The sequence below is a fragment of the Phocoena sinus genome, chromosome 10 (assembly GCF_008692025.1).
Source record: "Phocoena sinus isolate mPhoSin1 chromosome 10, mPhoSin1.pri, whole genome shotgun sequence".
NCBI classification, from domain to species: Eukaryota; Metazoa; Chordata; class Mammalia; order Artiodactyla; family Phocoenidae; genus Phocoena; species Phocoena sinus.
This window is the reverse complement of record NC_045772.1, coordinates 47,773,198-47,787,889: the sequence shown is the minus strand read 5'-3', so window position 1 is coordinate 47,787,889 and position 14,692 is coordinate 47,773,198. Positions and strand designations below refer to the sequence as shown.

The 14,692-nt window shown below is 41.8% G+C and overlaps 2 protein-coding genes across 3 annotated transcripts in view; one reads left to right on the top strand and one right to left on the bottom strand.

The window, feature by feature from the left end:
* RAB3IP (RAB3A interacting protein) overlaps positions 1-14,692 on the top strand; it is a 168,826-nt gene that overhangs the window by 47,180 nt on the left and 106,954 nt on the right. The gene's annotated exons all lie outside the window — the stretch shown is intronic.
* BEST3 (bestrophin 3) overlaps positions 1-14,692 on the bottom strand; it is a 43,048-nt gene that overhangs the window by 21,326 nt on the left and 7,030 nt on the right. The window contains exons 5-7 of one of the 2 annotated variants that reach the window (XM_032645053.1): positions 4,173-4,327; positions 2,897-2,974; positions 2,650-2,802 (exon numbers count right to left, since the gene is read on the bottom strand). In XM_032645053.1, the coding sequence (XP_032500944.1) occupies positions 2,650-2,802; positions 2,897-2,974; positions 4,173-4,327 (386 nt within the window). Of the gene's footprint in view, positions 1-2,649; positions 2,803-2,896; positions 2,975-4,172; positions 4,328-8,104; positions 8,161-14,692 lie in introns of those variants that run through there. The other variant, XM_032645054.1, reaches the window with a different exon arrangement.

Below are 14,692 nucleotides of genomic sequence, written 5' to 3'. Positions count from 1 at the left end.
AATCAGCCAGCAGATATCAAAAAAGCATTGTGATAGGCACTGTGCTGGGCACTTTGAAGGGTACGTAGCCTGTGCTCTGAAAGAATTTACAAAGGGCCAGGTGACGAGATAAAATGTAAATGTGGGCAAGGTTAAACAGCAAAGAAAGACTTCACAAAGTAATACAAGGAGATTCCATGATTATTGGACATAACTGCTAGATGAAAGAGTCACAGAGCTAGTAAGTCATAAAGCTGGAATTTTTCTTACTTAGTTTTACCTTAAGGGATTTATGGCTATCTAGTAAGTTACTTTGAAGTTAAGTAACTTCTTACCATATATCTTCTAACAGTTGATAACTATTAGATGTTCTTACCATGTTCCTGAGCTGAATAGCTTTCTTGATGAGAGATTTATATGCCAAATATGTCTCACCTGTTAGTCTCTATTTTCATTAATTCCCTTTGATTTTTATTACCTGGACGTGTGTGTGTGTGTGTGTGTGTGTGTGTGTGTGTGTGTGTGTGTGTGTGTGTGGTTTTACATTGGGCCTAGATGTAAAAAACTTACAAGTGTATAAAGCAAAAGCGCCATTGATTAGTTGAGTTCCTAGATCCTGAGACTATTTGGTAGAAAATCTACCTACGTTTTTTTTAGGATTTAAGTCTAACCACTACATCAAAATCACCTGGAGAGCTTTTAAAGCAAATTGATGGCTGGGTCCGCACCCCACCCCCCACCCCGAGATTCTGATTTAATGGGTGTGAGGTTGAGCCCAGGCATCATTATTGAGTAGAGCTCCCAGGAGTTTTTGATGTGTGGCCATTGTTGACAACCACTGACTTAGAGAAGGACATCCCTTTGTTCTAAGGGACAGCTTGTGGCAGGGCCCATGCCCCTGGATCACTCACAGCAATATCCATTGTCAGAGTCGTTCATTGCAAGTTCCAAGGGGCTGTCTACCTTTCTTGCCTGGGGTTTTCCTTAAATTAAATGGGCCACTGGATGGGTCCTGAAAATATTTTTGTTACATCCAGAATTTCACTTTTATGGGATCCATCCTGCATATAGTATTAGAGTCTACATTTAACTACAAAAATGATATCCATGTTTCTGAATTGACTATGTCACAAAAGTATCCTTTACTCACTTGGAGGCTCCATTTCCAGCAAACAGCTGAGTAATACACCATTCATAAGATTATGATGGGTTTTCACACTTTGAAAAGATTTATAAATATTAGAACTGTCAAGACAAAACTGTTTAGAAACTGAGATCCAGTCCACTGGGTGGGAAAACTCCCTTCTCTTAGGGTTACCTATCTCTTAATAGGGCTAAGATTGTCTTTTCATATTTTGCCTTCAAAATATTTTATAAAGGAAAAGACTGTTAATATTTTAGAGAGTACTTCAGAAGGCAGGAACTGCTGGCTCTTCCTTCCAGGCTGGCCGAACATCTCATGTGGACACAAAGTGAAAAATAAAAAGCTCAGCACAACTCAGGGGAAAGGACAATAGACCAGAGTGATTGAGTGTTTGGGCCAATTGTGGTGAGTTTGTGTTTATAGAAGTAGAGTCTACTTTTTTCTCTAATGGGAAATGAGAGCTATTAGTTTCTATTACTCTTTCTCTGTCTTAAATGGGTAAAAATAATTGAGTCACTGTCATCTGGTTAAAACTGTTTTTGCCATTTGTAAAGGAAATGCCTTTACTCTTTGGAGGATAACTTGAAGTGCCAACATATTTATTTTTCCTGGTTAAAATTCAAACCAATGAAAGTAAAGGCATCTGCAGAGAAAATGCTTCCACAACCTGGAAGGCCTCAACGATACACTGTGGCAGTTTGGAAGGTCAAACATTTGAAATTCTATTTTATTAAAATTATCTTCAAACTGTCTTTAGAATTCAGTTAACTTAATGAAGCCATTGTCTTTTATCTTTTTCTGTCACGTACAAAAGAGATGGAAGAATCAGGCCTCTGACACTTTTACATACATCTGGGGTTGGGGGAAGATGGTAGTGGGAACAAATAAAATTCTACACTGATGAGTGGACTAGTTGTTTTCACTGCTCTGACCTGTTTTTAATTTCCTGGCAAACCAAATATTGTTATTAATCCTGGGGTTTCTGGTTTTGATTCCGATGAATTCCTTTGAGTCTCAGTTCTGGTTTTGAAAATGGAATGCATTTAATGTCGTGGCACAGCTAGTGGGATTTCAGGGGATAGAAGCTAACTATCTACAGAGTTGAGCAGAACCAAGATAATAATATAATATTAATGCTTAAGTCTGAGATACAAGGCTTCTTATTTACTCTCTTTTACTCTGCTTAGTCGCTTGTTGTGGTATAAAGTATCAATGCAGGTACACTTATTACTTTAATTACATTATTGTAATCCTAATGCGAGCACACAAAGACTTAAAACAATCAGTGGCCATAAAAGAGTAGCGTCTGCATAAATGAGCTGCTTCAGACCCCTACAGTACAGTACTCACCACATCCCTGCCACTTTAATGCCCGGTTGAAAAGTAATAACATCTCCGAGCTATTAAGTGTTAAATCTACCTTTGACTCACTCATGAATGAGTGATTCAGTAAGGGATCAGTGTGCAGAGTCTGGAACATGACAGAGATTACAGAGCAGGTCTCAGGCACTAAGACTGTTGGCTACCTTGAGCCATCCTGCATAGAAGAAGAATTGTAGGAGAGTAAAGATCGGAATGTAAAGATCTAAGTCATGCCCTGAGTAGCCTTTGGTGGGGTCCAAAAACTGGCGTCCAATCAGGCACGCAAAGAAGAAGGTGTAGACAGCTAGCGTGACAACCTGAAACAGAGAGAAACCCGAGTGAGAGCCCGAGAGAGACAGCATGCCAAAGTGGGCAAGTAGAAAGAAAAATCACGTGCCAAGGATTTGATACCTGGGTGTAGACCAGCGGAATCCCAACCCAGTCATAACCAAATAAGAGGCTGCACCAGGAGCGAAATCGGTTCATTTCCTAAGCCAGAAACAAATTAAACACGATTTACTAAGGTGATGGGTGTGGTAATAAATATTTACTGGGATTCAGAATATGGCCATGACTTTTAGGAATACACCTGTAAAATGATGAGAGAGACTTTGAAAGGCTAGAAATTGGTTCTGAAATCCACTCCAAAAGGAAAATTTTGAAAATGACAAGCTATCAACATAATTCAGCAATGTGCAAAAGGGCTTGAGTACAGTTGGACATTTTAAAAAATATTAAGATAAATCAGGACTGTATAGAAATATCCCCTACTCTGTTGAATTCATAATTTCCAACATATATATTGGCCCCAAGTGGTGGTAGGAAGGCAGTGGTTAATATTTTAAATAAATCATTTCTAAATTATGTGGAGAGCAGATTATTTTTTGTTTCCTCGATTGCTTTTGAAAACATGCTTACTGTAGGTCTTAGAAAAAAGAACTAAATACATCCTAAACCGTTCCCCCAACAAATGAAGACTTTAGAATGCTTCTATTGACAGAAAATCTATCCCTGTTTAAAGCAGGAAGGACTGGGATCCATTGATTTCTTTTTTCTCTATTGAACACAAGTTATTATTTAAGACTGGGAGAATGACTATACGTTAAATTGGGAGCTATTTTTAAATCATTCACTCCTTTTAGCCTAATTGAGGCAGGAGACTGTCATGACACAAATCCCTCTAGCCCTTCTATAAATTCGTTTCTCAGATGAATTCAGGATTATTTCATTGAATGAAAACATGGTTTTGTTTCCTGGAGCGTCTGGAAAGCTGGGTTAACCTTGGGATATTCGTATTTTGGGGAACTGACTGGGGGCGGGGGTTATTTCTACTCCAGATTTGGTCTGGGATCCTGGAGCTAGGGATGGCAAATATGCCTTGAGGGCACCAGATCCTTCCGAGCCCTGGCAGACATTGCTGATCAATCAAAGAACATTTTCTTACAGAGCCTATTACAAAGCCTACTTCTGTTTAAAACAGCCTCTAAGCAACAACCTGCAATCAATCTGAGTTAAACTGTGTACTATTCTCCTCCTGCATTTGAGGGTTCTGATACTAGCCCAGTCTTTCTGGTTCCTTTGGAACCAGGATTGAACAAATTGGACTCGTCCAGGTCCAACCTGTTGCATCCAGGTCCCTGTTGGTCTCTGATTAGCATCTTTTACTGACGGTTTACTATGTACTTACAGTCATCAATGATTGCAGATCAACACTGTCTCTGATTCTACCTTCCTTCCGGGCTTTAGCTGCAAGATTTCCAAACCAGATGAATGGAACCCAGTATTTCAGATGAGGAGATTTGAGGTGTTCAAATAATTTTCTTTCATCTGCTGTCATAAAACCTTTACACAAAATAAAAATAACTAGATTATACAGACTTGGTTTAGCGCTAATATATTACCCTATATATTTCAGTGTCTACTATGTGAGCAAATAATGGGGGATATTCAAGAAATATAAAATAAAGGTTCCTGTCTCAAGTAGTTTTTACTTGTATCAGAGATAAGGAATATGTACTCACGAGCGCGCGTGCACACATTCACACACACACACAAGTTATATATCGGTATAGGAGGCAATGCATGTGAGCAGTCCCTAACAGAGGCGGCCAGTAGGAAGTGAGGTGACATTAAATGTGGACTAGGACATCTGGGGAAGGTCTCTTCTTTAGGTTTTGGTTTATTCATCTAAAATTGGGAACAAGAATACTTAGAATTGTTTGGATTAAAAGAATAAAACGTGATAATGTATACAAAGCACTTAGTACAGTGCCGAACATGTGGATCGCATAACATTTCATCCTGACCCCTCCTTTCAAACTCCTAATTAACCAGGACTTCTTCTTTGAAGCCTTCCTTGATTCCTTCCTTCTCCTTCCCCGGGGATTTCTCCCCTTCAAAGCTCCACCACGGTGCTTTCTCTTGCCTTGTATTATGATAATGTTAGACACAAATGTTTCCCCTGCTAAGACCCTTTGGAAGGGCAAAGAGCATATTATCTTCGTAGTCCCCACAGCATTTCGCATATACTTTTTACAAATTTTATTATTTATTTTATTTTTGGCTGCATTGGGTCTTTGTTGCTGTGCGCGGGCTTTCTCTATTTGCAGTGAGCGGGGACTACTCTTCATTGCGGTGCGCGGGCTTCTCATTGCGGTGGCTTCTCTTGCTGTGGAGCACGGGCTCTATGCACGCCAGCTTCAGTAGTTGTGGCACATGGGCTTCAGTAGTTGTGGCTCGTAGGCTTTAGAGCACAGGCTCAGTAGCTGTGGCACATGGGCTTAGTTGCTCTGTGGCACATGGGATCTTCCTGGACCAGGACTCGAACCCATGTTTCCTGCATTGGCAGGCGGATTCTTAACCACTGGGCCACCAGGCAAGTCCCATTCTTTCTAATGGCTGCATTCTAGTTAACTGTGTACAGTATTTTATATAAGTAGTTCTCTTTTGAATAGAGTTTTAAGTTGTTTTAATTTTCTTGCTACTAAAAATAATGCTGCAGTGACTATCCTTGTACTTACCACCTTGGCTTTTTTTTTTTTTTTTTTTTAAAGGATTATATAGGGGCATGAGGAATCATTTTCTTTTATTTATTTATTTATTTATTTATTTGCTTCATCGGTCAGTTGTGGCACGCGGGATATTTCATTGTGGCACACAGGCTCAGTAGTTGTGGCGCGAGGGCTTAGTTGCCCCACGGCATGTGAGATCTTAGTTCCCTGACCAGGAATTGGACCTGTATCCCCTGCATTGGAAGGCAGATTCTTAACCACTGGACCACCAGGGAAGTTCCCCCACCTTGACTTTTTAAGTGGACTTTTAAATGTTCAGTATGATTTAGTATAAATGTTTTCTGAATTAAAGCTTGTTTCTAAAACTGATTTTTGTTAGATATGAATTTTGAGTTACTTTTGATTGAGAAATGCAATCATTTGCTTATGAAATTCTAACACATTCAGATGAAAATCAACTTTTGCCCTAATGTGACACAGTTTGTATCCTTAACCATCTGTAATCGGTTTATGAATCTGGTTTTCCTGCTTAAAGTAATCCTCCCTCCTTACCATGCAGACTGAGTTTTATTTAAGAGGTGTTGCTATAACAGAAAAGAACTCAAAGGAGAAGTGAGATATGCCATTTTGAAAGTCACTGACCCATAGAGCTTTAGAGTTACCTAGATCCTTGATGTGATCCAGGCCAGTGCTTTGAGAATATGGTCCACAGGTCGTGGGTGTCTGAATCACTTGTGACATCTCTTATATATGGAGAGGGCTAGGCTCTACCATCACCTGCTAAACCAGACTCAATAGGGCAGGAATTCTTGACCCAGTGTTGCACCTTTGCCTTATCCTGAGTGCCTTTTAGAAAATACCAGTGCCTTCACCTTATCCCTTGAGATTCTGATTCAATTGGTCTAGAGTGAGGTCCAGGTGTAAGCATCCTTTTAATCTTCCTGGATAATTTAATGAAATTGGGTCCAGGCATTTACATGTTTACCAAGCTCTGCAGGAAATTCTGACCTACAGCAATGTTCAAAAATCACTGCCCCACTGAATGAAGATTCTGTTTATTCAGTATTTGAAATAAACAGAGTAACAACTACAGAGCCAATATTTACCAACAAGAGGCTAGTTTTAGATAAAACTCAGGTTATTTATATTAGCTTTGAAGGGGTCTGCCCATGCCTGGGGAATTGGACTCTCTCTGGTGGTCAAAGAATGAGTCTGAGAATTCTTGTCTTGTTTCTCAGTGCATTTCAAAGTTGTTGCATGATCTAGATAATCTGTTTGGTTTTTTTTTAAGACTTGCAGAGTATGATTAAATCTGATGATAAGAAGTTAATAGATGAACTTGACCTGTCTTGGCTCTGTGCTTGAAGACTTGCAACCCTTCACCTTTTCCCTGGAAGACTATTCTCAGACATTTCATATCAGTTGTCTAACAGTTATAGTCTTGGGATTCATAGTGCAGTTTCCAAAAATGCCTGCATTTATATACTGGCTGCAATCTCTGTCATTTGACCAAAGAATAACTTTACTTCTGGTTATTTTTTATTCAGGAATATGGATCAACTTATGCTGGCAAGTCCTTTCTTGGCTTCTTAGCAAAAAGCAAATATGCAGAGTGAGGGTTAATTTAATGCGAACCCTAAAGCGAGAGTTAGGTAACCTCCCCCCAGTCCCTGCCGTGTAGCACACCCACTGATTGGAAAGGGACATGTAGAGCTAGGAAAGCAGGTGGTGGGGGGGTTTAAATGTTCAGCCCAAATTTATTGCCTACTTTACTAGGTGCTGTGAAAGATGAACTAGACATTATTGTATCCTCCAAGAGTGTACAGGCAGAATAATTTTTGTTATTTCCTGCAGGGTTACACATCTTATCCAAAGTAACCCCATCTTTGGAAATTGAGTTGTTGGTCCATTGAAAGAAAAGTCTAGATTGTTAATCAAATCAATTCAAAGAGCATTTGTTATTACATGGAATGTTATCCTCATCAGCGCCTCAGGCCATTTTAACCAGAGACTGATGATATATTCAGAATGTGGTCATTATCCTCATCTCTAAGGCTATGTTAACCACAGGTATTGATTTGCTACAGTTTGGCTGCACCATCAGTTGGCTGGTCCTCACACTACCCTGTCTCCTTCACATGTCTGTCTTCATGCCACGCTCCCTCAGACCCTATCCACACCCTGACGTTGCTATTTTATTCAATATCTTGCCATTACATTTGCCTTGAATTTCTCTTGCTATCTTTTTTCCTTCTGGTTTTCTGGCTAGTTCAGCTCTGCTCAGCAATTTTCATATTGCATATCCCGAAGAACCCTTTCTAATATTTCAAATCAGAGTAAAAAAAAAAAATATATATATATATACATACACACACATATACACAAACACACACACACATATATGTTTGTATTTACTTGTGTCTTGAATTGTGGCTTGATGGAGTAGGATCTGCTACTTTAGGGCAAAATTTTATTGCCTTCAAACCAAAGGACCAATTAAGTCCATTAATAAAAAATATTCCGGTAATCGCAGATTCAGTTGAAACTGAGGCAGATGTCTTTTGCCTTTAAAGCAGAGTGCGTACATGAGGCTCTGTTAGGAGAAGAGCTAAAAGCTCTGCTTCTCAAAACTTTTAGGCAGGATGGGTTTATTGCCAGTTCTTTCTGAAAGAGAAAGTTGCGCATTCAGCATCTGAGCCCTTCTCAGAGATGACTTTTTCAGGCACATTGCAACAAGCCTGGCTCATTTTCCTCTCTGTACTTTCCAAATGAACGGAATGAAGCCACCAGATTCAACTGCAGCCATTCTTTAAATTCAGCGGTAGAAATTTAGAAATCCCTGTCAACCGGGAAGATCAAAGCAAGGCAAAATGGGATTCAGAGAGAGATGGAATCACACTGTGAAGGCATTGTGGAGGGCAGTACTGAGATATATATATATTTTTTTAACCATGAACTATAGTAAGATATATTTGTGGTTCCCAAAACAATTATTGGCTCTTCTGTGTGAGGTGCTCTCTGATATTTTCTGTTCTGTTCCATTCCATTCCATAAAAAATGCTGGCTCAAAGCCATTAAAATGATTTAAGAGCCCAATAATAAGTTACAACCCACAGTTTGAAAAGCTTGAAATAGGATATGGTTGATTAAAATCAGTTTCTGGGTTAGCAATGCTGAACGGAGACAGAGAAACTCCTCTATTTTCCTAATGAGTCAAACACGAGTGAAACATCTCTAGTCAGCCGTATTCCTGTCTCTAAATTAGTATCTTGTTTGGTAGTTCACTGCCTTCTACACATGACGCACAGGAAATATCATTCACAAAATCAGTGCTCTTAACTCCTGGCCTGTCCAGGTGGCCCAGAATTCCATTTGCTTTGGGTAAATAGATCCGAGGCAATTTGCAGATAAAGCTGGAGTTAATAGATGCGCTGTGGTGCAGTGGTTCCTAGACTTTGCTGCACGTTAGGATGGTCTGAGGAGCTTAAAAACTCCTGATGCCCAGGTTGCACTGTACACCTATTGAATCCTAATGTCTGGGGGTGTGAGCCACAATCAGTATTTTTAAAAGATCCCTAGCGACTCCATCTTGTAACAAAGTTTGGGAACAACTGCACCTAGTACAGAGTCACACAGCAAGCTGGCCATTTTAGCATCCTTGTTCTGGCTCAAACATAGTGCTTCTGGGGCGCTTGTTTAGAAGTGGATTTCTGGGTCCCAAGCCCCAGAGATTCAGATTTCATAGGCTGTCTGGGAACCTGCAATTTAAATAAACACCCTGATAATTCAACGAATGTGGTGGTCTACGATCATCCTTTGAGAAGCATTGATTGGCAAGCCATGATTTAACTCCTAAAACAGAGCTGTGGTGAACCTTCAAACAGTGGGCGGAGACTGCCCATCCATGGCACTAATGCAAGGAGGTGTGTACTTTCTCTCCCATGAAGAGCCAGTGCGCATAGGTGAGTCAAGTTGCACTCACAAGACGACATTCAGTCTGTTCTGGGCTCATCACGTGAGACTATAGGGGTAACTGACTCAGCCTGTAAAAGTTCAGCCAACAGAGGAAAAACTGGCACAGCCATGAATACCACCATCCCCTTGATCATCTCTCCTGTAACACAGAGCAGTGAGAGATTTCAGAGACCAGGGAACCCCAGTAGCACAGAATGCATCAGGAAAAACGTGAACAGCAGATCACAGGGCAGAAAGTCAATATTATACAAAATCCATTCGATTTTACTTAGCGAGCGAAGATTACAGATTAAATGATCTAAGTGTGGGGCTAGGCTTCCAGACAGTGCATCTAAAGTTAGAACTTTTATCTCAACAGTCACTTGACAATTGGGAGCTCGTTCGGTTGTATTTATGCCTGTTAACTGTATGTCACTAAGAATCCTGATGGGGCCTCCACAGGCTCTCTCTCGTCAGGGCAGAAGCTCAAGGAACTTCATGTTAAGATTCCAGGCCTTCAAGAAAACAAAACAGTGTCCTTTCCTTAAAATTTACTGTCTTTTAACCACTCTTACAGGCTACCAAGCACAGAAGGAAACTATTTTAGAGAAATAGAAATGCAATGGAGTGATGCGAAGTTCAGCTCTAAATATATTTATGCTTGTCTCTGAAAATGATTCATAGAAGGAAACACTTGTAGTAATCTTTACTGATCCTCGAGGACAGGGACCTCGCTTTCAGCTGTGCTCCAGTGCTCAGCACAATGCCTAGCGTACCGTATACACTCAGTAAATCTTTGTTAAATGAGCAAAAGCATGACAGATTTAGTAACAGATTTAGTAACGTTTCTTTTTGAGGAATGCATATAATTTCCCATTTCCTTTTTTTGTGCTTCTGGTGAAGAATTTTGAAGGAAAATGTTTTCTCTCCTGATCACTGTGAAACCCCAGATAAAATGTTTTGATTCAGTCTCATACCATAACGTAAGCACCCAATTAAGGCCATCACTTAAATTGGCAAAGATCTGGAATTGTGCACATGACTTGACTTAGAATGAGTGACATCTTCCAAGGCAGGTGATTGAAACGACTGGCATTTTCCAGGGCAGGCTTGTAGCCAAGAGGGAAAATAACAGAGACTCCTGGGTTACAGCTCCTCTGTGAAGTAACTGTTTGATAACAGACCAGTTCAGGGAATTTCCAGCAGAATACACATTATTTTGCATTCAGCTGTTACATTTCTATTTTCATGGGAGCATAAATAAAGAAATTTTAATTTGAGAAATGTAACCTGTAACATCAAAGCATATGTATTTCCCAGAATAATGTAACTTGAGTGTCCAGCTTAACAGCAAGGAATGTCAGGGACCGGCGGGTAAGTGACCTAGCTCACCAGCTGTAGTCAAGCAATGGCCAGATGCTTCACAAGGAGGTGCTGACCTTCATTCTCTCCATCCTCTCACTGTTTTTGTCCTGCTAGTCCTGGATCTTTGTGACAGGGACCCTCCCTGAAGCAATACAAAGAGTTTGGAGGGCAACTCCCATTGCCTTAAAGCCCCCCTGTTTCTCAGAGTGTGATCCAGGGACCCCCTTCCTCAAAGTCTCCAGGGGCTTGTTAAACACACTCATTCCTGGACCCCAGCCTAGACCTACTGAATCAGAATCTCTGGGGGTGGTGTCTTCGGATCTGCGTTTTTAGCAGTATTGATTTTTTTTTTTTTTGCGGTACGCAGGCCTCTTACTGTTGTGGCCTCTCCCGTTGCGGAGCACAGGCTCCGGACGTGCAGGCTCAGCGGCCATGGCTCACGGGCCCAGGCGGCATGTGGGATCTTCCCGGACCAGGGCGCGAACCTGTGTCCCCTGCATTGGCAGGCGGACTCTCAGCCACTGCGCCACCAGGGAAGCCCCTAGCAGTATTGAGTTTTTAACACTATCTAAAGTGCACTGAAGTTTGAGAACATGTACTTTCCCAGACAGGTGGGTTTATGTAGGGAGTCACCTGACAAGAGGTTTTTTTTTGCATCCTCAGCATTGCCTCCTGCCTTTGCCCCTACACTTTTGGGGCCCCTGTGCTTTACCACCAGCCCTCTCTGCCTTCAGGCGGAGCAGGTGCCCTGGCTCTGGGCTCAGGGCACCTGCCAAACATTTTCCGCCATCCTTGAACTTCCTGTTCTTCCCAGAAACGTTGGCACAGGCCAAGGACAGACAGAGAGAGGTGGAGACACGTACCCAGTCGGGAGAGCTTGGAAACTGACCCCACGTGCAGACTGAGTCAGCCTTCTCTGCTGGGGAGCAGGAAGTCTGGTAAGTCTGTATGGCCAGCCGACGGAGAGTCTGTGCCCATCCATGTGGGTGGCCATGAGGCAGACCAGGAAGGACCCTGCCTGTGAATCATGGCCCCCAGCTTGGAAGGCAGTGGCTCAGAACCTTTGTCCCACCACCTAGCATGCAAACCTTGTGTTCCTGTTGGGCACATGCTGGTGCACTACCCCTTCTTCTGCCTTTCGAGAAAACACTTAGGGGTGGAAGAGAGCAGTAGAGACCTTTACACTGCAATCATCAGTGATGGCCCCAGAGGGCACCTGCCAAGGCTTCAGCCCCCTCCTGTCGCCCTCAGTACTCTTCCTCCTTCAGACGCGGCACAAAAACTGACCAAAAACTTGAAGTGAGAATGATGCTCGTTGTGTCCAGGCAGGTCTAATTCAAGTCCCCTAGATGGTAGTCTCCGAGCAGACTGCTCAGAGCCTACCATCCAGAGCAATTCTGGAGCCTCCAGCATGGTCGAAACCTTGAATTCACCCTTTTCTTAACTGTTGCAGTTTTGTTATTAGTAATGAATTATTTGACGAATGCCAAAACCTTTTACCCCGGGGGTGAGAAAAAGCGTTGAAAAAATAAGCAACCCAGAAAAGACTCCTTACTTCTCAAACTTCAGTATATAAAAAGAGCAACATAAGAGCATGTTTAAATGCAGGTTTTCCAGGCCTTACATACAATGGTTCTGATTCAGTAGGTCTGACGTGGGGCTCAGGATTATGCATTTTATTTTATTTTATTTATTTATTTATTAATAAATTTTATTTATTTATTTTTGGCTGCATTGGGTGTTCATTGCTGTGCACGGGCTTTCTCTAGTTGCGGTGAGCGGAGGTACTCTTTGTTGCGGTGCGTTGGCTTCTCATTGCGGTGGCTTAGGCTCTAGGCACTTGGGCTTCAGTCGTTGTGGCTTGCGGGCTCCAGAGTGCAGGCTCAGTAGTTGTGGCGCATGGGCTTAGTTGCTCCACGGCATGTGGGATCTTCCCGGACCAGGGCTCGAACCCATGTCCCCTGCATTGGCAGGCAGATTCTTAACCACTGCACCACCAGGGAAGTCCCAGGAGTATGCATTTTAAATAAACAACTCAAGTTATTCAAGATGTAAAGGGCCCATGGGTTTGTGGATCACACCTTGATACATACTCAAGTAAATGCACCTCAAAGAGCAAATGATTCTCCTATGCTCTTGGAATGGTTGGGGGTACTGGTGGTACGGGAGAGAGGAGTACTTGAGTGTTCCAAATGCCTTGAAAAGGGGGAAAGTGTCGATGCAAGTACTGACCGGTGTTTGTGTAAGTTTGATAGGGAGTGAGTGTCGGTATTATGAAAAGTGCACCTAAAGGAAATGAACTCAGATCATTCCCCCGTTCATCTCGCCGTTTCTACTTGCACCTCAGACCTGAGCACAACTCAGGCCTTGCTGAGCTCATGTCTAACCAGAGGCCCTAAAGGCCTCTCTGTCACCAGCCACCCCCTCTGCTTTTAATATGATGGTGATGCTGAGAGGATAGATTCGCTCTGAGAATTGGGCCTGGAGTCTGATTGCTGTCAGAATGCGCTTTCTTCTTTCCAAGAATGTGTCAGGACTACAGAAATGTCACCTTTCTTCATCCAAGTAAACTTTAGCTGTCACTCATCCATTTGGAATAGGCCAAACATTTCTCGTTTGTTTTTATGACTTTTTTCATAGGTCGAAATGCTTATCACATTTGATCCTTTAGACATTAGGGTAAGCAAAATAAGTTATCAAGTGGCATTTTAAACTTGGTCATTCTGATGCAGTATTCCACTTTTAAATTTGGAGGAAGGGTGGCAGTTAATTTTATTTTAAGTTCCGACTGGTTTTACATCATAATATACCTGTACATTTGCCAAGCCCTTTGTACCCTTCATCTGAATCTGTAACCGACTCCTTGCTCCCCATTACTTTCTCACGTCTTGCTCTGTAGCCCTAACAACGGCCTCTACACTCCTCCTTCCTTATTTCCACCTTACCTTTCACAGTATCCTGGTCATAGGGGATCAAGAAGACCTAGGATGTCATATCAAATGAGTCTTCTAAAGTGACCAAAGGACTGTTATGCTGTTGTACTAGATGATTTCATTATTAATAGCAAGAACTCGTGTCACACCATGTGCCGGGTACTGCTCTAGACACTGCAAGTATTGACTTATTTAATCATCACAGCAAGCCTATGAGGTATATGAGGTAAAAGGTATTATAAATCACTCTAACCTCACTCTATGAATGAGGGAACTGAAGCATTAGAAAGGTAAAGTAACTCAGACAAGGTCATATAGCTGGTAAGTGATAGAGAAGGATTTGAACTCTTACTCTGTGTTCTGAGTCACTCTCTATGTCGCCATCTGAGAAGGCAAAACCAAATCAAACAAAAGCCCCCAAACCTCCAAAAACAAACAAAACATGCTGCTCTTAAATATATATATATATATTTTCAAGGACATTTCAGAAAAGGAGGCTGGATAAAGCAACCTAATTCGAGACTGTACTCAATATAAAGGCAGAATCATCTCATGGTTCCTATATCTACTATATATTCATTTATACATTCCAACATACTCTCAGATGGATCAAAGACAACCCAGCACAAAACCCCATTTTTATTCTGTATGTGCCAACAATGATCTCATTTAATCCTCATCCCCTTGAAGGCTGGTTTAACAGCTTCTTTGCTAAGTATTAACACACCAAAGAGAACCATTCTTCAAACGTGATTTGTTCTCAGCATCCTGTTTCCAGAAGCCCAGGTACAAAACTGCATCTACTCTGAGGAATAGGAGAGACAACATACCCCCACTAAAGCAGCCTTTTACTGCCAACTCTCAGGCTCTGCCTAGATGAAAAGCCGCATTTCTGGTTCCTACCAGAATCTTCTGTGTTTGGTAGGTGCGGGGGGAAGGATTAA